At 44.8% G+C, this 22763-nt stretch overlaps 1 protein-coding gene across 1 annotated transcript in view; it reads right to left on the bottom strand.

The window, feature by feature from the left end:
* Window positions 1-12643, bottom strand: part of LOC134999310 (uncharacterized) — a 35908-nt gene extending 23265 nt beyond the window's left edge. Inside the window, exons 1-3 of the mRNA XM_063951417.1 lie at window positions 12571-12643; window positions 9747-9815; window positions 4184-4353 (exon numbers count right to left, since the gene is read on the bottom strand). Coding sequence (XP_063807487.1) covers window positions 4184-4353; window positions 9747-9815; window positions 12571-12643 — 312 coding nt within the window. The remainder of the gene's footprint in view (window positions 1-4183; window positions 4354-9746; window positions 9816-12570) is intronic.
* Window positions 12644-22763: the final 10120 nt, after the last annotated feature.

Genomic DNA, 22763 nt, shown 5'->3' with positions numbered 1-22763 from the left:
ATTAATATTCTACCAAGGTGATTGCACAGAGGCTCTAAAAACAAATCTTTTAGAAAAAATTAGTTGCTAAGTATTTCACTCACTGACCCACATGGGGAGATCGTCTATGTATACCATGGCACCCTACTGTTACAGTAATGTAATGTTTGACTGGGCAGTTGAAGAAGGTACTCCTTTGACCCCCTATCCCACACAATCCTACTGTATGTGCCAATCTGCAAACATTACAAATTTTGAAACACTGAACTACCTCTCTACCTCTAACTCTGTAAGGGGTCTATTTACTAAGACTTGGATGGAGATAAAATGGACCAGCCAACCAGCTCCTAACTTTCATTTTTCAAACCCATCCTGTAACATGGCAGTTAGGAGCTGATTGGCTGGTACTTTATTTCCGTCTACTTTATCTCTGTCCAAGTCTTAGTAAATAGACCCCTCAGTCTGTTAGTTAATCATCGTATAAGACTCATACAAGACATTAGTCCTTACACCTTACATACACCTTACATTACTTACATACACCTTAGACTGACACACCCAATTATGGTGAACATGAGAGATATGTGAGTTTTTTTGGCTGGGGATGCAAGGTAGGCATAAGATGGCAATTAATGCAAAGTTGTCCACAAGTATTAAATAGAAAAAGGAACCAAAAACGAGGGTGATACGCATGCCTAAAGCCTGACAGATACACTCTTGTTGAACAGGACTAGTTGCTTATATGTAGATTCTGGATGTACACCATATTGTTGAATACTTTACTGACATAAATTTATGTATATAGACACCTGTACTGTACTCCCTCACTCTCTACAGCCCTCAATTCACTACATCTCACTGATATCCCTTGCCCGGCCACACCTGTAGGTCTCTTCCTTCCACTGTGTCCATAGTACCTGTAACAAGTTTATATATAAAGAAATGAACGCTCTGTTATATAATGAATTATATCTTATGAATGTTGTGCTAAACAGAATAAATAATGCACACATTCTGAATTTATGATTTACAGAAGACTAACCTTACTATATGATTATAAAGCTGGACCTTTAATCAAGTGCCACATATGCACACGAATGCTTTGAGAGTGTTATTAGAAGCCTGGCTCATTCACAATAGTTTCCTAACTTTAAATGTATCAACATCTTGGAATGTGCAAACACTCCAAGGTCTATCGTTTATGCAAGACTTGCTTCATGCTCAGTGTTTCCGCAACAGACAATTTGGCATAGCGCTCTGTCTTGTGAGATAGATGGTGGGGTGACATGATGTGAGATAAAATAAGTATGACAAAAAATAGCATTGGAAAGAGCTGTGTAGGTTTATTCAGCGGATACCAGTGAGTATTAGTGTACAAAAGGCCTAATTCATGATTGATCACAAATGAAAATCTTTCTCTAATGGGAAAAACCATGTGCAGTGCGGGTGGGGCAGATATAACATGCAGAGAGCGTTAGATTTGGGTGGATTATATTGTTTCTATGCAGGGTAAATACTGGCTGCTTTATTTTTACACTGCAATTTATATTTCAGTTTGAACACACCCCACCCAAATCTAACTCTCTCTGCATATGTTACATCTGCCCCACCTGCAGTGCAACATGGTTTTGCCCATTAGAGAAAGATATTGCTTTTGCAATCAACCCTGAATTAGGCCCAATATCTGAATGTATACTAATTCTATAAACAGGGCTGTTTCTAGCCAATTTAGCTCCCAGTGCGAGATTTCTAAATGTGCCCCCTCCCCCCCCATCCACCAATGTGCCCCCCCCCCATAGCTATAAAAAGAAAATGCATACGCGCGCTCCTGACAAGGGGGCGTGGCCTCATTAAAAGTCCAGGAGTCAGGGGGAAGCCCAGATAACGTTAGCTCAATTTTTATAAATTCAGGCAGATCTCATTTTCTATTACAAGTATGGGAAATGCTATCTGATTACTAAAAAACAGCGATACCTGTATTATAATTTTGTGACTTCTCCTCCAATTGCCCTTTAGTACATTTATGTGATACTAAAATAAAGTGAAAAGGGTGTGAAAATACTTTTTTTCACATTTTTAATAAAAATAATATTGATAAATATGCCCATAAGTAACTTAAGAGAAGGGACGAAAACCTCATTAGCTTTAACTTGTACAGATATGGGATGCAAACAAAACAAGCAAGGTTTTCGTACCCGAACAATCCACATAATATTAATGCTAATTCAATCTGCCCCAGAGAGAACATAGGTAAAGCTGAGGCAGTGGTGCCGAGACGGGGGGGGGGGGGGGGGGGGGGTCATTTTTACCTGGGCCTGTTCGTGGGTCCTGCTGTACATGTTTTCAAGCATCTCCTATTCCACCTTCAGTCTTCAGCAGTTCATGTTTTCAAGCATCTCCTAATCCAGCTTCAGTCTTCAGCAGTTCATATTTTAAAGTTTCACTTACTCAGCTTCAGTATTCAGCAGTCCATATTTTCAAGCCCTATCTATTCCAGCTCCAGTCTTCAGCAGTTTGTGTTTTCAGGTTTCATTTATTCAGTTTCAGTCTTTGGCAGTTCATGTTTTCAAGTTTCACCTGATCCAGCTACAATCCTCAGCAGTTCACTCCAGTTCCAGTTTTCGGCAGTTGTTCTTTCAAGTTCCACTTTATCCAGGACCAGTCTTCAACAGTCCGTCATTTCTTGCCACAGAATACAGTCTTCTACAACTCGTGCTTACAGGCCAATATAATTGCAGTAACTCCTCCTATTCAGTCAAGTTCTTCTCTGCTGCTGATATCTGAGTCCATTCAAGCTTCTAGGGACCTTGGTGGTCCATAAGAAGGAATTACATCAGTCCTCCTCACTTCTGTCCCCCTGAGGTTTCATCTTTCCCAGCTTCGGTCCACTAACTGGAGCCCTCTTACAAGCCTGACCTGACACAGTGTCCTCTTTCTTCCTCCCTGCGTGATGTGCTGGGGGTCAGTTATCGCGATTGCACCCACTCTCCCAGCTCAGCAGTGGCGCTGATGCTCATTAGTACCAAACCCTGGCGCTTGTGTGGAGCGCATGGCCGCTTCACGGTCACACAGAAACTATTTTAATATTTCCTATGGAGGGGGGCTGGCCACAGCTCCCTGCATTGGCCACGCCCCCCTCCCCATTACCTGGGCCCAGCATGGCTGCTGACTCCCCTGAGCTGAGGAAGAATGGCAGACGTGTTCAGAAAAGAAATCAAAAACAACTTAGCTACAACATAGAAAGGCAAAGATCAGGCCAGAATTGCTATTTGCATAGGAAATTTAGGTGAAGTAAGTCTAGTTGGTTGCTAGTGGGCTGATTCTGAGTTGAGCTCAGCTAAAACATTGGGCTTCACTTGTTTATCGCCAGGGGATGTTGATCGAAATTGCATAGAGATCCATTTGAAAGGGTGTTTCTGGGTGGTAAGGGGGGTGGTGGTTACAAGTCGCAGACATGTCTGTGTTTAAGACGCAGTTGCACTGACACTGGTGGCCTTGATGAGTTGGATATCATGCGCCTGCCACAGGTCCCTCAATAGTACGTCTTTGTATGCACATTGGTGGAATTGCACCGCAGCCAGTAGATGCCCATCAGCCACAGCGTTAACATAAAGACGCAATAGTGGCTATGTTAAAAGACGCATCCACTGCTGCAACTATGCGTCCACCTCTGAATCACCCCCTAGGTGTATATAGCAGAAAGACTCCTGACTTTCCTCTATACCTGCTTTAACCTAAGAAGTAGCCAATTTCAATTAAAGCTTCCCTCTTTTATGTTGAATATCTAATTTTTCCACTCTATCCTGACTTCTGCCACTGAACTAATTTATGTGACCCCAAACTCTCTGGCTATGTGTAACTTCTCTAAGTAAAGCAAATTCTGTTTCTACATTGCTCCTACACCTACCAGCCATGCATGTTTATCTATGTCTATAATACAAATGTAAGGGTTGTGTCTGTAAATAGCAATTTTTTATTTTTTTTAGAAATATCCTTGAAGTGACTGTGAACTATTGAGATGAAAAATTAATTTGGAATTTTTGTCTGTCTGTTCGTTCCACCATCACGCAAAATCTACTGGATGAATTTGGTTCTCATTTTCAGTATTGTATAGCTTAGTGGCCTAGAACGAAACTGAGGTATGAATAATCTGGATGTGACATTGGGGAGATGAGCAATAAAGGAACAAAAACAGACGCTTTACCAGTTTCCTGTTGGCGTCTGCTTCGCTATGACGATCAAGATGTCGCAGGAACAAATGCTCAGGGCTGCAGGTGTAGATCTCAGGGCAGCTTCTCCTTGGGCAGCTTTTCGTGGCTTGCTCACGAGTTATTTGCCCCAAGCATCTTTTTGTGTTAATCACTGAAGGGAAAACTGCAAATAATGTTTACATAGAAATGTTGTGATCAGTGTGTACAATTTAAAATATATATCCCAATATTAGATGGCACCACTGTCTTTGTACAATTAGTTCCGTTGAGCAATAACAGACATCCATGCAAGTGAAGCCATGGGGGCAAACGCTGGTATATAACTATAATACATTAAAAATTATTCTCTTTTCTAACAAATCTTAAACAAATTTTCTAACAAATCTTAAAGATTCTTTTTAGGCATTTGGGTTCTAACACTGTCTGCCTAATCTCACACAACACAATTGTTTGTGTTTTTATTTTTTTTATTTTATCCTCATACACATCACTTGGGTACATTCACAATAGCTTATATTGAAGAAAAAGGATGTTGTAACCCAAACCTTTTATTTTTTTTTATACATGCATAGCTCTAGTTGGCAGGACAGTAGTACGGCTGCCCTCCTAGACAAGTGACCTTATGATGTCATGAAAAAAAGTCCTGGGTCGGAAACAGCCAAATGAGCACTTCTCCAGGCTGTAAGTTGCTGTTTTTTTATTATAACTTTTCCCACTCTGAATTTCCACTAGTACAATTTTAATGATATTGTGCATGTTAAAAGAATAAAGGGTATGGATATGTACGTACAACATAGACATTGTTACAAATGTAATTTTGTAAATCTCATCTTAATCCCAGTTAGCCTGGATGCCATGTTCAACCACTTAGCCAGATGGAGTATCAGACTGGATTCAGTGGGTCTCTTGGAGAAAATCTGTATCAGGTTTAAGAGATTTTATTATTTTTAATTAGGGAATTCAGTTTGCCCACATTCTACAAAATAATAATAAATTAAAAACCCAAAGGCTAAATATAGTATCAAGGGCACTATAATGAAAACTATAGAGGAGGAAAGGGATCTAGGAGTCACTATTTCAGGTGACTTAAAATCAGGTAAGCAATGTAACAAAGCAATGAGGAAGGCAGGTCAGATGCTTAGTTGCATAGGGAGAGGAATCAGTAGCAGGAAAAAAGAAGTGATAATGCCACTGTATAGGTCATTGGTACGGTCTCATCTGGAATACTGGGCCGGATGAAATTAAGTCTGAGTTGGCCAGAGGGAAGACTTTTTTTTAAAAGCGGTAATCATGTACAAGCTATGGTTTTGCCATGTACATGGTTGCCGCTTTAAAACAAAAAGTCTAAAGGTGGGTACACAATGGCCGATATATGACGGGTCCGTCGGCCAGTGTGTACGGGCGATATATCTATGAACTCCGTCGGCCCTGCAGCACAGCTGACAATCAATATATCTGCCGATATATTGGCGCATTGCTGTGTGTGTACAGGCGACCAGCCGGTCGCCCGTACACATGCTGCGGCGGCCGGCGGTGATTGACAGATGAACTGGGTGGGCATGTGCATCAACATTGGGCTATGCACTGAAACTGAAGGGAGGTTAGGTACAGTGGAAATTTGAGAAAAACTTACTTCACAGAGACAGTAGTGGTTAAGTAGAATAGCCTCCCATCAGAGGTGGTAGGGGCTAATACAGTAGAGCAATTTAAACATGCTTGGGATAGACTAAGGATAGCCTTACAAAGTACTAAGGATCAGAGTTGTACCCCCAAACAGGGACTGGAACAGACAGAAAGCCAAAAAAATTAAAATAAATATACTCCTCAATTGATCTAAAGTGGAGGCAGAGAAACGCGTTAGAACCCCTATTGGACGTACACACAAGCAGGCATTACTTCACCTACTGCAAGGAGGATAATATCCCTGAAAAGCTCTCTCCAGGAGATTGAATGGGATCCATAGGGAGTTGAGAGACATCAGGACCCCTCCAGTAGAAGTGAGTGGGCACATGCCCGATAGCTCTATAATTGAAATTTAAGTTCTGGCCAGGACTAAGGACTGCTAAAAAAATGTGGTGCTTAACTACACACAGTGCATAGAAGCCCCATACACAAGACATCACCTATATCTGTTCCAGTGGGTAAATATTGGAGGAACTTAATCACCAGTGTAACATATGAGACTGGTGTTGCCTACATAACTATAGATAAAAAAAAAAAAAAACAGAAAGTGTGCCTTTCTTATATGCTTATCTGCTGCTTAATTTTATGAATTTTTGGTATTTAATATATATTTTTCTTTATATGTAGAGTGATTTATAATGCCGGCCGGTGTTTGTCTGTTTTGTTTTACGAATGTATTTTATTAATGTGTACTATTAACAGTAAAAATATTTATATCCGTATCTCTAATCAGCGCTGTCTTTTTGTTGTATGTCTTGAAATGAGGTATTGCATAAGAAAACTTTATTGAGTAAGCCAAAAACAGAGTACACTTATCAACACACTGACATATTGGAATAAAGTAAGAAAGAGCAAGTAATTGTGTATCTGGAGAAACCATGTCACAATGCAAGGGGTGAAAATACATATATTTCTTTTGCATGCAGGGAAAATATTGGCTGCTTTTGCATGTAGCCACAAATATTGGGCAGCTTTATTCTGACTCTGCAAACTAGATTTGAGTTTGTACGCACCCCTCCCACATCTAAAACTCTGCACATTTAAAATCTGACCCACCTACAGTGTAAGATGGTTTTGCCCATCTTGCACAGTTAATGTACTTGCTCTTTCTTACTTTATTCCCTAATCAGAAACCGGGCCATTGTTTGCTGCTGTATGTGAAGAATGTCTACGGAGCTCCTAGCTTTATAGGCAACATCAAAAATATGTAACGATACTCAAATATGTAACAGAAATATACAAAGGACATACCAAGGACAAAATATTCTTAAAAATCAAGACTTGAAAAAATGTATTCTCCAACAGTGTATTCATCCTGCCCCTCTTTTTTAGCTATGTTCAAAGAGAAATTATTTTATGTCTTCAGAATGGATTGGGTTGAATGTTCCCTTTATAAGGAAAAAAAAAGATTTTTTTTTTCAATTTGAGAAAGCCTTATTGATAACCGTTTATTTTTAGGCTTATATCGTCGAGTGTGTATGTATGCATGCATAATGGCCTCCCAGAAATAATCAACATCTCCTTAACCACATTATCTATAGCTGTAGAACGGACAGAGTCAGGAATTGAAGGTCCATGAGCTTCCAAACTCTTCATGTCAGACTCACAATAGCAGATTAGAGAGGTCACAACAACCAATTGAGGACTTTACATGGTATGCGTTCGGCATCCCGGCTGTCTGTATGCAGGCGGTCATGTGACCGACACCGAAATCCCGACACCACTCGGGAGACCAGCGCTAGAATACTGACCGGACCATCGGAATGCTGACGGTGAGTACTAGGGTTAGGGCCAAGGGTGGGGGGAGAGTTAGTGTTAGGCAATATGGGTGGTTAGGGGGGTCTGGGACTCAGGGTCGACAGCAAAAAGGTCGACACACCTTAGGTCGACGCCAATTGGTCGACACACCTTAGGTCGACATGGGCAAAAGGTCGACATGGACAAAAGGTCGACAGGAACAAGGTCGACATGGAAAAAGGTCGACATGAGTTTTTTATGTTTTTTTGGTGTCGTTTTCTTCGTAGAGTGACCGGGAACCCCAATTAGTGCACCGCGTCCCCTCGCATGGCTCGCTTCGCTCGCCATGCTTCGGGCATGGTGCCTTCGCTCTGCTACCGCTTTGCTCGGCACAGATTACCGTTCCAATCATAGTCCACGTGGATCGTTAAGTATGAAAAGGTTCCAAAAAAGAAAAAAATCGTGAAAAACTCATGTCGACCTTTTCCCATGTCGACCTTGTTCCTGTCGACCTTTTGTCCATGTCGACCTAAGGTGTGTCGACAAACTGGCGTCGACCTAAGGTGTGTCGACCTTTTTGCTGTCGACCTGGAGTCCGGATACCGGGTTAGGGTTAGACACTAGGGGGGTGGTCAGCTGTAGCTGCCACCACCCAAGGGTTAGCCCTAGTCACCAGCCCCCAAGGGTTAGGGTTATAGTAGGGGGCAGGAGAGCGGTAAAATACTCACTCCTGTCTGGTGTCTGGATCCTCATTGTTGGGATGCTGCGGTAGGTCATGTGACATCCAGCATCCCGACCGCCGGTATTTCATACCAAACCCTTCACATATGGTTATGTTTTTAGAACATGGTGCAATGCTAAAACGACTAAAAAGCTGTCAGAAAGCCCCCCCAAAATAATTGAAAATTATAAATAAGCAAAAAAAACCACACAAAAAAAACCACACAACATAACACCTGTGGTGAAATGAACATTAGAGAAAGTCAAATATACAGTAATGCAATGTCACTACAACAATGCCTGCAAGGAGTAATTTTAACAAAGAAATACAGTAGTCAAATATAGAGTAAATATATGTGTAATGTCAATACATGATACCCGCAAGGAGTGTTAGCAAAGCAATACAGTACAAAGAAAATCCCTATCAAATAATATATTTCATGTAGATCAGATATGGAGACTGATTCAGTAAGGATTGCATTTGTAAAGCTGCTTGCAACATTTGCAACAGCAAGACCTTCGTGCAATTGCAATAGCAAGACTGTGATCAATCACAGTCTGGCATGAACATCGCGACCATTGGTTGCGATGTTCATCTGCGACAGCAGGCTGAGTAAGCATAAGCTTACTCATGCTTTTTGTGGCAGGGCGGCTTGTGAGGCCAAGGCCTCGCCACTCCTCCGGCCGACCCCAACCCTGTCCCTCCCCCCCCGAATGCCTCTGCCTGTCAATTAGGCAGAGGCATTCACATAACAGATATACAGATGATAATCAGTAGCGGATCTTGCCACGGGCAAGCAGGTCTTTTGCCCGGGGCGCCGCCTTCCGGAGGGCGCCGCACCACGGCAAGATCCGCTGCTACTGTGCCCCCGCTACCCGCTCTGTCCCGCTGCCACTGCCCGCTGTGAAGGGAACTAGACGCGTAGTGTCTAGTTTCCCTTCGTGGAGAGGACCTTTGCTGTGCGGTGCGCGATGACGTCATCGCGCACCGCACATAATTTCAGCGGAGCTACTACTGTACAGGGGGCGTAACTGACCACGCCTCCTGTATGAAGCCACGCCCATATTGCCCTGATGATAATGAAATCCAAAAGAGCTGATTAGTTTTAAAAAGAGAAATGGTATGGCTAGAGAAAAACAGTGGACATAGGACAGTGGACATAGGACTGAAGCTTGAGGTACTCCAACAATAGAGGAAGTCGAGAAGTTGAGAAGACGTGGATCCAGAGAAGCGAACACTGAATGAGCGATTTTATGCCAACTGCAGCAAATGAAGAGATACCAATAGAGGTAACATATTTTAATTAAGACTGGGATGAGCACAGGAGACAGAGCTCTGCTGATTTGTGAGGGTATAGGGTCAAAAGTAGAGGCAGTAGAGTAAGAAGATCAGAAGAGAGTAGATAGTTACTTTACCTTTATTTGTGGGATCAAATACAGAGTAGGTGCCAGAGGGTTCAGGGAAGGAATTGAGCGGGTTGCTGGCTGAGGAAGAAAATAATATTTCATAACAAATCTTATCTCTTCCATCTTTGAATTAGGAAACACGGTCTTGGCCACTGATTGTTGCTGATGGGTTGGGTGTAGAAGGGACAAAAAGATTTAAATGTATTAAAAAGGCAAGAACCTATTGATACAAGTGGTTAATAGCCGTATATGTGGGGAAGTCAGTGGGAGGACCAGATTTATGCCAATGAAATTCTACTTTACAAGAAAGTTATTGCAGATGTGATGTTATATTAAAGTGCCATGGCTGACAATGAAATCAACATGAAGTGTAAAGAGTATGCTGGGGCTACTTCAGCAAAGGCTATTTCTAGGGGGTAGATCCAAAAAACAAGTAAACATGGCTTAATGAGCACAGACTACTGAGAGAAGACTCCACACTGTAGATGGGTGGGGGGGTGGGGGTGGGGGGGCTCGATAGGTTACAGAGGGTACAGGTAGGACTGCAACAGCCATGGTTCATGGTTCTGGGGAAAGCTAACTTTACTGAACAGATCACCTATCAGTTATTTACTTTGCAAATTATGGCATGGTGTGAAACATGGCTGTGTTGACAGTAAAAATAAGGCAACTGAAGGCTTTTGAAATACAAAATAGTGTGAGGGTGGTGACAGCCAAACCGCAGGGCTTCATCAGCGGTTGCCAGCACAAAACTTCGACAACACAGCTGAGGTAAGTGGGTAAGACAGTGATATAGATGTCACAAGGGATGATCATGAGTCAGCTCACTGAGGAGGATGCTGCACGGAGTAGTAAGATACAGCAGTTGATTGTAGTTGGACACCATCTAACTTAAGGACAAAAGTGAGTCCCAAACACAGAGGTAAGTGGGTGCCAATTTAGAACTGCTCATAGGTGATTGTGTAGAGAAGCAGGCTGTACTTGAGACAAGTCCATAATAGAATAGAGGGCAAGCTAGCCAGAATTTACATGCAGAGGAGCCTAGGATAAACCTGTCCAAAAACCATCAAGCCATAAGACTCCATAGACATTCTCACAGCCACATTAGACATTTGTGTTAAGTTGTCTGCCCATGGTGAAAGAACATGAGAAGCAGTAAGGGCCCTCAATCACATTTCTAGAGTCTTGTAGGTGCTGCAAAGTCAGCAAGAGGTCAGTGATGTTCCAAAGTCAATGGTAAATAGTCAGTGGTATACTCAGTCCCGCACTTAGTAGGAGGTGAACGCCTAGCTCCATTAGGCATGATAATGGAGGTCTCTGTGCCCTTGTGCCAAGGGCAGGACTTCCGGAGCTGGAGAAAGCAAGCAGGGAGCTGGAGTAAATTTCACTCTCTTGAGCCCCAGATCATAGTACTACAGGCGCTTTCAACTCTGTGCTATGGCATATGGTGATAGATTATATAAAAAGTGCACCCTTCTTGGATTGTCTGTCTACTGGAAGTCCCAAAACTTTTGAGGCTTCTTACTACAGTTTTTGGAGAAAGATCATATATTTTATGAATTTTATGTTATTGACACAAACTTTAGTCCTAAAATGCGGTCAAAATGATGTTTATAAGGGGATGAGAGACATTATTTACTTGGGCATTTTCTCTTTAGCAGAAGGCCATAATGTCTTTTTGATCCCTTAAAAGGAGTTTCTGCATTCCCTTGGAGAGTGGACCTGAGACTAAACATTCACTAGGATACATCTGCATACATTTACCTTGTTATGAATATTTTGCCAAATGTAATAAAAACTGTCAAATGTACTATTGTAACACATACAGCATAAATAATATGATCTCAATGTCATCCTTTACGTATTATTTTTTTTAGAAAAATAATTGTGGGATAATTCCTTTGGGGGTGGGGGAGGGGAGGGGGCAAGGGGGGGGGGCAATTTTGAAAACTAGAGTGCGTGTGGGTATCTACGAGTGTGATGAGGGGTAATAGGAATGCACTGCAGTGGTGCATTTTTATTTCTACTGTCCAGGACAGTAGTCTATGCTTATTTATCTCATGTTTCTAGTTTAAGGGCACATGCAGTGCCGGCCTTAGGCATAGGCAAACTAGGCAAATGCCTAGGGCATTTGGCATACTTAGGGGCACCAGCAGCTTCTGCTGATTAAAATGATATGCGGCATGCCTATATTCTGTGTGTGACTGTGGCTCTATCTACATACGAAATGCTACGTTGCAGTGTATTCCTGGAAATCACTGTAATGTAGCATTTCGTATGCAGATACAGCCGCAGTCGCACAAAGAATATAGGCATGCTGCATATCATTTTAATCAGCAGAAGCTGCTTATGCATCCTAGCCACATAGTAATGCAAATAAGATGCATTTTTATAACCACAGGGCGCCTGACGTTAGCAGAGCTGCCAGCTGACTCATGCAAGGCATCTCCTGCAGAACTAGCGGCGGTGCCAGGGGGCACCAGCCAAAATCTTGCCTAGGGCATCATATTGGTTAGGGCCGGCTCTGGGCACATGTTAATATAATAGCATAATAGCACAGTGTTTATTTACAATAGACTTTGTCACTATTCCTTTAAACTGCATGTGATAGTTCATGTATATATGTCTTTACACGTGTAACTGTCTCTTGCCCTTACAGACACATCATCAGACTGCTCCAAAGGTTGTGTTTATTTATTGCTGTCTCTCACTGGCTACTGTGGGGTGATTGCAGTGATGTTTATTAGATGAGTACAGAGGATACAGATTTTCCAAATGCCTCAATACAGCTGGTTTTATGTGATCTCTAAAGCAAACAGGACATCATGATTACGTAGCTGTCTACTGTTGCTAATTTCCAGAATTGTTGGTGAACAATGTTTTCCCTGGTCTTCAATATTTACCATCGTCCCATTACATTTCATGTTATTTTGTATATTAGATGCATTTCTCGTCCACTCTTGTCTGTTAATAACTTTAATATGTATTAATAAGAAGCATAGAAAATTCTAATAAACGTCATTATCACAAGGTTTAGGAATCATGCTATGAACTGTATTCCACACATAGATATAGTGAACCCGTCACCTGGGGTGATATTATACAGCTTGGGTAGGTCTGTTTCTTGAATATACAATACATATTCCTTCCATCTCAATAATATCTACTAACTGACAATTCTGTAGTGTTGGGGCGATGATTGTGCTGTTAATCTAACAATAATATCTAAGAACAATGAGCAGGTGTATCTCAGCGCTTATAGCATGTGCTCAGTAGCACCTACAGACCGGGAGTGGAGGTTTTCACCTTTTGCATGGTAAATAGTTTGCTTATTTTGCTATTTTAAGAACAATTTATATGAATAATATTTGTATACTGTATGTACAATATTTGTAGTTCTATTTGTCAATACAGCAATTACCCTTACATATATGACTATGTTTATCTTCCATACATTGCTATAACTAAGCAAGCTAAATATGTGTAATCAGCTCAGTTAATAAGTTACGGCCACACTTTTTTGCAAAAACAGTTTTCGGTACCATATGCGCACACACACACACAGGGGGGGTTTCTGAGTACCTAGAAACGTGTGTGTCCCCCCTCCCCCCCCCCCCCCCCCCCCCGATCTACCGCTGCAGCGCTCCAATGTATTTTTTTGGGAAGGGGTGGAGGGTGGGAGATGGACCCGAGCAGAGCCAGCTGCCTGCGTGCTCTTAACCACACAGAGAGGCTAGCTGAATGTCACTCCCAGGCAGTTCCCATGTGGCATTGAGGGAGAGCTGCCGCCAGATGACTCACTGTGATCCTCTGTCCCGGAGGCACAGGTGTATGTCCCGCTCACGCGTATGTGTGTGTGCAGGGAGGGTGGTGCTGGCGGGGGTGTATGTATGTGTGTTTGTTATACCCCTTTCACACTGCCAATGCCGGATGCCAACCGGGAATTGGAAACGGTTCCTTACCGGGTGGGATCCGGCATTGGCCGCTGCTGCAGGCTTCCCTGACCCGGCAATATGCCGGGCAGGTTGCCATAGCAGTGGGGCCGGAGGTGGAGGCGGCGCTGGGAGATGAGATCATCTCCGCGCCGCCTCTCCCTGCTGTAGTAAACGTGTCCCGGGACGCATCAACCCGGGAGCCCGTTTACGCAGCCACTGACCCGGTATTCAACCCGGGTATAACACTGCTTTATTCCCGGGTTGAATTGCCGGGTCAGGCGACCTGCGATTTCGGCTATGTCCCTTTCACACCACACGCCAACCCGGCAATAGGCCAGGTTGATACCGGGTTATTTGTGCGGTGTGAAAGGGGTATAAGAGCTGTATTTATATCCCTGCATTTGTGTTCGTGAGTGTGGTGTGCTATGTATGTGTGTGCATTGTGTATGTGTGTGTGATGTGCTATATATGTGCATGCAATGTTCATGTGTGTATGGTGTGCTATGTATGTGTGTGCAATGTGTACTGTATGTGTGTATGGTGTGCTATATATGTGCATACAATGTTCATGTGTGTATGGTGTGCTATGTATGTGTGTGCAATGTGTATGGTGTGCTATATATGTGCGTGCAATGTTTATGTGTGTATGGAGTGCTATGTATGTGTGTGCAATGTTCATGTGTGTATGGTGTGCTATATATGTGCGTGCAATGTTCATGTGTGTATGGTGTGCTTTATATGTGTGTGCAATGTGTATGTGTGTATGGTGTGTTATGTATGTGTGTGCAATGTGTATGTGTGTGTGGTGTGCTATATATGTGCGTGCAATGTGTATGTGGGTATGGTGTGCTATATATGTGTATGTGTGTATGGTGTGCTGTGTATGTGTGTGCAATGTGTATGTGTGTATGGTGTGCTATAAATGTGCGTGCAATGTCCATGTGTGTATGGAGTGCTATGTATGTGTTTGCAATGGTTATGTGTGTATGGTGTGCTATATATGTGCGTGCAATGTTCATGTGTGTATGGTGTGCTTTATATGTGTGTGCAATGTTCATGTGTGTGTGGTATGCATTGTATAGAGTGTTCAATACAGAACCCTCTCCTCAGTAAATCATGTGTTTGCCCCTGGGTACCCAGAAATAAGGTGCTGGTGCTCATCTAAAGTTACAAGTTCAGAAGAGATTTATAGTAGCTTCAACACTATGTATAAGTCTGCAGATAATTATTTTTATTCATTTTCAAAATGACTACATTATTTTTTCCTGTTTCTGGAACTAGTAGAATTAAAAACAAGTAGAAATGCTGCAACGCCTGAGTACCACGAAAGGACTAGCACTATGTGGCAGTAAGAAAGTAAGTGCCACCTAGATGCACTGTTGTACACCATGCAAGGACAGGGGCTCTGACAGGGGCATTAGTGGTTTCTCTGCCTCAGCTTCCTGGGGCCTCCCCAATACTGTGTATGTGCGGTCTGCTGACCACGTATGCATGAGTGGGAAGTGCCAGGAGGGATCCTATGGATCCTTTTCCCAGTATTTTTTGCGATATGTAGCCTATAGGCTTTGTCCTTAGCCATCTATATATAGTGTTAGCTACCAGGGAAAGCATACTGGAGCTTAGTAAATTCAGAAGGAAGGCAGCCCCCATAGGTTTCTATAGTGGCTGCTTTTGTGGTTGAAAATGGGATCATAGCAAATATCTCAGATATCTACTGTGGTCATACTTATTATTTGTAGGTACCCACGCCCCCCATAAAAAAAGTACATACATATCCAACAAAATACTTAATCTTATTAGCCTTTCACCCTTTCATCATAAAAACTGAAAAACAAATTACTTATTCAATTCATATGCACATAAGTCATATTTCATGTATATAGTCTTGCCATAATATCCTGTTTGTTCGGGACACACTGGCGTATTTTTAATGGATGCAGTGTGTGCAGTGCACATGGACTCCCGGGGTCCAGGGGGGCCCACACAACACACGCTGCATCCATTATTTTTATACGTACCCACCAGAGTCCCATGGAGATCACTGGGAAAATGGCGCAGGGCTTTTTTTCCTGGTGTTTTGTGCATGCGCAGTAGGAAAATTACTGGGAAAAATAAGATTTTACTTACCGGTAAATCTATTTCTCGTAGTCCGTAGAGGATGCTGGGACTCCGTAAGGACCATGGGGAATAGACGGGCTCCGCAGGAGATAGGGCACTTTAAGAAAGCTTTGTACTCTGGGTGTGCCCTGGCTCCTCCCTCTATGCCCCTCCTCCAGACCTCAGTTAGGGAAACTGTGCCCAGAGGAGATGGACAGTACGAGGAAGGATTTTTGTAAATCTAAGGGCGAGATTCATACCAGCCACACCAATCACATCGTATAACTTGTGATAAACTTACCCAGTTAACAGTATGAACAACAACATAGCCACGGTTCCACCGAAAAACTATAACATAACCCTTATGTAAGCAATAACTATATACAAGTCTTGCAGAAGAAGTCCGCACTTGGGACGGGCGCCCAGCATCCTCTACGGACTACGAGAAATAGATTTACCGGTAAGTAAAAATCTTATTTTCTCTAACGTCCTAGAGGATGCTGGGGACTCCGTAAGGACCATGGGGATTATACCAAAGCTCCCAAACGGGCGGGAGAGTGCGGATGACTCTGCAGCACCGATTGAGCAAACAGTAGGTCCTCCTCAGCCAGGGTATCAAACTTATAGAACTTTGCAAAGGTGTTTGTCCCCGACCAAGTAGCTGCTCGGCACAACTGTAATGCCGAGACCCCTCGGGCAGCCGCCCAAGAAGAGCCCACTTTCCTAGTGGAGTGGGCCTTAACCGATATCGGTAACGGCAATCCTGCCGTAGAATGCGCCTGCTGAATCGTGTTACAGATCCAGCGAGCAATAGTCTGCTTTGAAGCAGGAGCGCCAACCTTGTTGGCCGCATACAGAACGAACAAAGCTTCAGTCTTCCTGATTCTAGTCGTTCTGGTCACATAAATCTTCAAAGCCCTGACTACATCCAGGGACTCGGAATCCTCCAAGTCCCGTGTAGCCACAGGCACGACAATAGGTTGGTTCACATGAAAAGATGAGACCACTTTTGGCAGAAAGTGAGGGCGAGTCCTCAACTCTGCCCTATCCACGTGAAAAACCAAGTATGGGCTTTTATGTGATAAAGCCGCCAATTCGGAAACACGTCTTGCCGAAGCTAACGCCAACAACATGACCACTTTCCACGTGAGGTATTTCAACTACACAGTTTTGAGTGGTTCAAACCAAGGTGACTTGAGGAAACGTAACACCACGTTAAGATCCCAAGGCGCCACCGGAGGCACAAAGGGAGGCTGAATATGCAGCACTCCCTTCACAAAGGTCTGTACTTCAGGAATAAAGGCCAATTTTCTTTGAAAGAAAATGGATAAGGCTGAAATCTGGACCTTTATGGACCCTAATTTTAGGCCCAAAGTCACTCCTGTTTGAAGGAAGTGGAGTAGACGGCCCAAATGGAACTCCTCCGTAGGAGCAGCTCTGGCCTCACACCAAGAAACATATTTCCGCCATATACGGTGATAATGTTTTAACGTCACGTCTTTCCTAGCCCTGATCAGGGTAGGAATGACTTCCTCCGGAATCCCTTTTTCCGCTAGGATCCGGCGTTCAACCGCCATGCCGTCAAACGCAGCCGCGGTAAGTCTTGGAACAGACAGGGCCCCTGCCGCAGCAGGTCCTGCCTTAGAGGAAGAGGCCACGGATCCCCTGCGAGCAACTCTTGCAGCTCCGGATACCAAGTCCTCCGTGGCCAATCCGGAACAATGCGTATTGTTCTGACCCTGCTTCTTCGTATTATTCTCAACACCTTGGGTATGAGAGGAAGAGGAGGAAACACATAGACCGATCTGAACACCCAAGGTGTCACCAGAGCGTCTACCGCTACCGCCTGAGGGTCCCTTGACCTGGCGCAATACCGCTTTCGCTTTTTGTTGAGACGGGATGCCATCATATCGATTTGAGGCAGTTCCCAACGATCCGTGATCTGTGCGAAGACTTCTTGATGAAGTCCCCACTCTCCCGGATGCAGGTCGTGCCTGCTGAGGAAGTCCGCCTCCCAGTTGTCCACCCCCGGGATGAGCACCGCTGACAGCGCGCTTACATGGCCTTCCGCCCAGCGTAGAATCCTGGTCGCTTCTGCCATGGCCATTCTGCTCCTTGTTCCGCCTTGGCGGTTTATATGAGCCACTGCCGTGACATTGTCTGACTGAATCAGAACCGGTTTTCTCCGAAGCAATTCCTCCGCTTGACGCAGGGCGTTGTATATGGCCCTCAACTCCAGGACGTTGATGTGGAGACAAGACTCTAGGCTTGACCAGAGACCTTGGAAATTTCTTCCCAGTGTCACTGCTCCCCAGCCTCGGAGGCTTGCGTCTGTGGTCACCAAGACCCAGTCCTGAATGCCGAACCTGCGACCTTCTAGTAGGTGAGCACTGTTCAGCCACCACAGGAGAGATACCCTGGTCCTGGGAGACAGGGTGATCCTTTGATGCATTTGTAAATGGGACCCGGACCATTTGTCCAAGAGGTCCCATTGAAAAGTCCTCGCATGGAACCTGCCGAAAGGGATGGCCTCGTAGGAAGCCACCATCTTCCCCAGGACCCGTGTGCAATGATGCACTGAAACCTTTTTTGGTTTTAATAGGTTCCTGACCATGGCTATGAGTTCCTGAACCTTTTCGATCGGAAGAAAAACCTTTTTCTGGTCTGTGTCTAGAATCAGCCCCAAAAAGGTCAGACGCGTTGTAGGGACTAGCTGGGACTTCGGTATATATTGAGAATCCAGCCGTGTATCTGCAACGTCTTTATGGACAGAGACACGCTGTCCAGCAACTTCTCCCGAGATCTCGCCTTTATGAGGAGATCGTCCAAGTATGGGATAATTGTGACCCCCTGCCTGCGCAGGAGCACCATCATTTCCGCCATTACCTTGGTGAAAATTCTCGGGGCCGTGGACAGCCCAAACGGCAACGTCTGAAATTGGTAGTGACAGTCCTACACTGCAAATCTCAGGAACGACTGATGAGGGGGGAATACCGGAACATGAAGGTAAGCATCCTTTATGTCCAGGGACACCATCCAATCCCCCCCTCCAGGCTGGCGATGACCGCCCTGAGTGATTCCATTTTGAACTTGAACCTCTTCAAGTACAGGTTCAGAGATTTCAGGTTTAAAATGGGTCTGACCGAACCGTCCGGTTTCGGGACCACAAACAGGGTTGAGTAATATCCCTCTCCTTGCTGGAGATGAGGATCTGTGACAATCACCTGTTGAATATACAATTTTTGGATTGCTGCCAACACTAGCTCCCTCTCTGACGGGGAAGCCGGCAGAGCCGATTTGAAAAATCGGCGAGGAGGCAAGTCTTCGAATTCCAGCCTGTATCCCTGAGAAACAATCTCTAATGCCCAGGGATCCACCTGCGAGTGAACCCAGACGTGGCTGAAAAATCGAAAGACGAGCCCCCACCAGATCTGCCTCCCCTCGGAAAGCCCCAGCGTCATGCGGTGGACTTTGCAGACGCAGGGGAGGACTTCTGCTCTTGGGAACTAGCTGTGTGCAGCTTTTTTCCCCTGCCTTTCCCTCTGGCAACAAAGGATGATCCACGTACTTTCTTGTTTTTATTGGAACGAAAGGACTGCATTTGATAATGAGGTGCCTTTTTTGTATGCTGCGGGGGGACATAAGGTAAGAAATTTGACTTACCAGCCGTAGCCGTAGAGACAAGATCCGAGAGGCCGTCTCCAAACAACTCCACCCCATTGTAAGGCAAGGACTCCATATGCCGCTTTGAATCGGCATCTCACGTCCACTGTCGGGTCCACAAGAGCCGCCTAGCAGAAATAGACATAGCATTTATTCTGGAGCTTAATAAACAAATGTCTCTCTGAGCATCCCTCATATACAAGGCAGCATCTCTGATATGCTCTATGGTCATTTGAATGGCGTCCCTATCTAAGGTGTCAATTTCCGTAGATAAGGAATCTGCCCATGCCACAACCGCACTACAAACCCAGGCCGACGCCATAGCCGGTCGAGCAATAGTACCGGAATGATTGTAAATGTGCTTTAAGGTAATTTCCTGCCTGCGATCAGCAGGTTCCTTGAGGGAAGCCGTATCCTGAGAAGGCAGTGCCACCTTTTTGGACAAACGTGTCAGCGCCTTGTCAACTTTTGGCGAAGATTCCCAGCGTATCCTATAGTGATGAGCACCGGAAATTTTTCGGGTTTTGTGTTTTGGTTTTGGGTTCGGTTCCGCGGCCGTGTTTTGGGTTCGAACGCGTTTTGGCAAAACCTCACCGAATTTTTTTTGTCGGATTCGGGTGTGTTTTGGATTCGGGTGTTTTTTTCAAAAAACCCTAAAAAACAGCTTAAATCATAGAATTTGGGGGTCATTTTGATCCCAAAGTATTATTAACCTCAATAACCATAATTTCCACTCATTTTCAGTCTATTCTGAACACCTCACACCTCACAATATTATTTTTAGTCCTAAAATTTGCACCGAGGTCGCTGGATGGCTAAGCTAAGCGACCCAAGTGGCCGACACAAACACCTGGCCCATCTAGGAGTGGCACTGCAGTGTCACGCAGGATGGCCCTTCCAAAAAACACTCCCCAAACAGCACATGACGCAAAGAAAAAAAGAGGCGCAATGAGGTAGCTGTGTGAGTAAGCTAAGCGACCCTAGTGGCCGACACAAACACCTGGCCCATCTAGGAGTGGCACTGCAGTGTCACGCAGGATGGCCCTTCCAAAAAACACTCCCCAAACAGCACATGACGCAAAGAAAAAAAGAGGCGCAATGAGGTAGCTGTGTGAGTAAGCTAAGCGACCCTAGTGGCCGACACAAACACCTGGCCCATCTAGGAGTGGCACTGCAGTGTCACGCAGGATGGCCCTTCCAAAAAACACTCCCCAAACAGCACATGACGCAAAGAAAAAAAGAGGCGCAATGAGGTAGCTGTGTGAGTAAGCTAAGCGACCCTAGTGGCCGACACAAACACCTGGCCCATCTAGGAGTGTCACTGCAGTGTCACGCAGGATGGCCCTTCCAAAAAACACCCCCCAAACAGCACATGACGCAAAGAAAAATGAAAGAAAAAAGAGGTGCAAGATGGAATTGTCCTTGGGCCCTCCCACCCACCCTTATGTTGAATAAACAGGACATGCACACTTTAACCAACCCATTATTTCAGTGACAGGGTCTGCCACACGACTGTGACTGAAATGACGGGTTGGTTTGGACCCCCACCAAAAAAGAAGCAATTAATCTCTCCTTGCACAAACTGGCTCTACAGAGGCAAGATGTCCACCTCATCATCATCCTCCGATATATCACCGTGTACATCCCCCTCCTCACAGATTATCAATTCGTCCCCACTGGAATCCACCATCTCAGCTCCCTGTGTACTTTGTGGAGGCAATTGCTGCTGGTGAATGTCTCCACGGAGGATTTGATTATAATTAATTTTAATGAACATCATCTTCTCCACATTTTCTGGATGTAACCTCGTACGCCGATTGCTGACAAGGTGAGCGGCGGCACTAAACACTCTTTCGGAGTACACACTTGTGGGAGGGCAACTTAGGTAGAATAAAGCCAGATTGTGCAAGGGCCTCCAAATTGCCTCTTTTTCCTGCCAGTATAAGTACGGATTGTCTGACGTGCCTACTTGGATGCGGTCACTCATATAATCCTCCACCATTCTTTCAATGGGGAGAGAATCATATGCAGTGACAGTAGACGACATGTCCGTAATCGTTGTCAGGTCCTTCAGTCCGGACCAGATGTCAGCATCAGCAGTCGCTCCAGACTGCCCTGCATCACCGCCAGCGGGTGGGCTCGGAATTCTGAGCCTTTTCCTCGCACCCCCAGTTGCGGGAGAATGTGAAGGAGGAGATGTTGACAGGTCGCGTTCCGCTTGACTTGACAATTTTGTCACCAGCAGTTCTTTGAACCCCAGCAGACTTGTGTCTGCCGGAAAGAGAGATCCAAGGTAGGTTTTAAATCTAGGATCGAGCACGGTGGCCAAAATGTAGTGCTCTGATTTCAACAGATTGACCACCCGTGAATCCTTGTTAAGCGAATTAAGGGCTCCATCCACAAGTCCCACATGCCTAGCGGAATCGCTCTGTGTTAGCTCCTCCTTCAATGTCTCCAGCTTCTTCTGCAAAAGCCTGATGAGGGGAATGACCTGACTCAGGCTGGCAGTGTCTGAACTGACTTCACGTGTGGCAAGTTCAAAAGGTTGCAGAACCTTGCACAACGTTGAAATCATTCTCCACTGCGCTTGAGACAGGTGCATTCCACCTCCTATATCGTGCTCAGTTGTATAGGCTTGAATGGCCTTTTGCTGCTCCTCCAACCTCTGAAGCATATAGAGGGTTGAATTCCACCTCGTTACCACTTCTTGCTTCAGATGATGGCAGGGCAGGTTCAGGCGTTTTTGGTGGTGCTCCAGTCTTCTGTACGTGGTGCCTGTACGCCGAAAGTGTCCCGCAATTCTTCTGGCCACCGACAGCATCTCTTGCACGCCCCTCTCGTTTTTTAAATAATTCTGCACCACCAAATTCAAGGTATGTGCAAAACATGGGACGTGCTGGAATTTGCCCAGATTTAATGCACACACAATATTGCTGGCGTTGTCCGATGCCACAAATCCACAGGAGAGTCCAATTGGGGTAAGCCATTCTGCGATGATCTTCCTCAGTTGCCGTAAGAGGTTTTTAGCTGTGTGCGTATTCTGGAAAGCGGTGATACAAAGCGTAGCCTGCCTAGGAAAGAGTTGGCGTTTGCGAGATGCTGCTACTGGTGCCGCCGCTGCTGTTCTTGCGGTGGGAGTCCATACATCTACCCAGTGGGCTGTCACAGTCATAGAGTCCTGAGCCTGCCCTGCTCCACTTGTCCACATGTCCGTGGTTAAGTGGACATTGGGTACAACTGCATTTTTTAGGACACTGGTGAGTCTTTTTCTGAGGTCTGTGTACATTTTCGGTATCGCCTGCCTAGAGAAATGGAACCTAGATGGTATTTG

This window comes from Pseudophryne corroboree, chromosome 2 (assembly GCF_028390025.1).
Source record: "Pseudophryne corroboree isolate aPseCor3 chromosome 2, aPseCor3.hap2, whole genome shotgun sequence".
NCBI lineage: Eukaryota > Metazoa > Chordata > Amphibia > Anura > Myobatrachidae > Pseudophryne > Pseudophryne corroboree.
The sequence above is the reverse complement of the archived record's forward strand: the minus strand, read 5'-3'. Positions and strand labels throughout refer to the sequence as shown.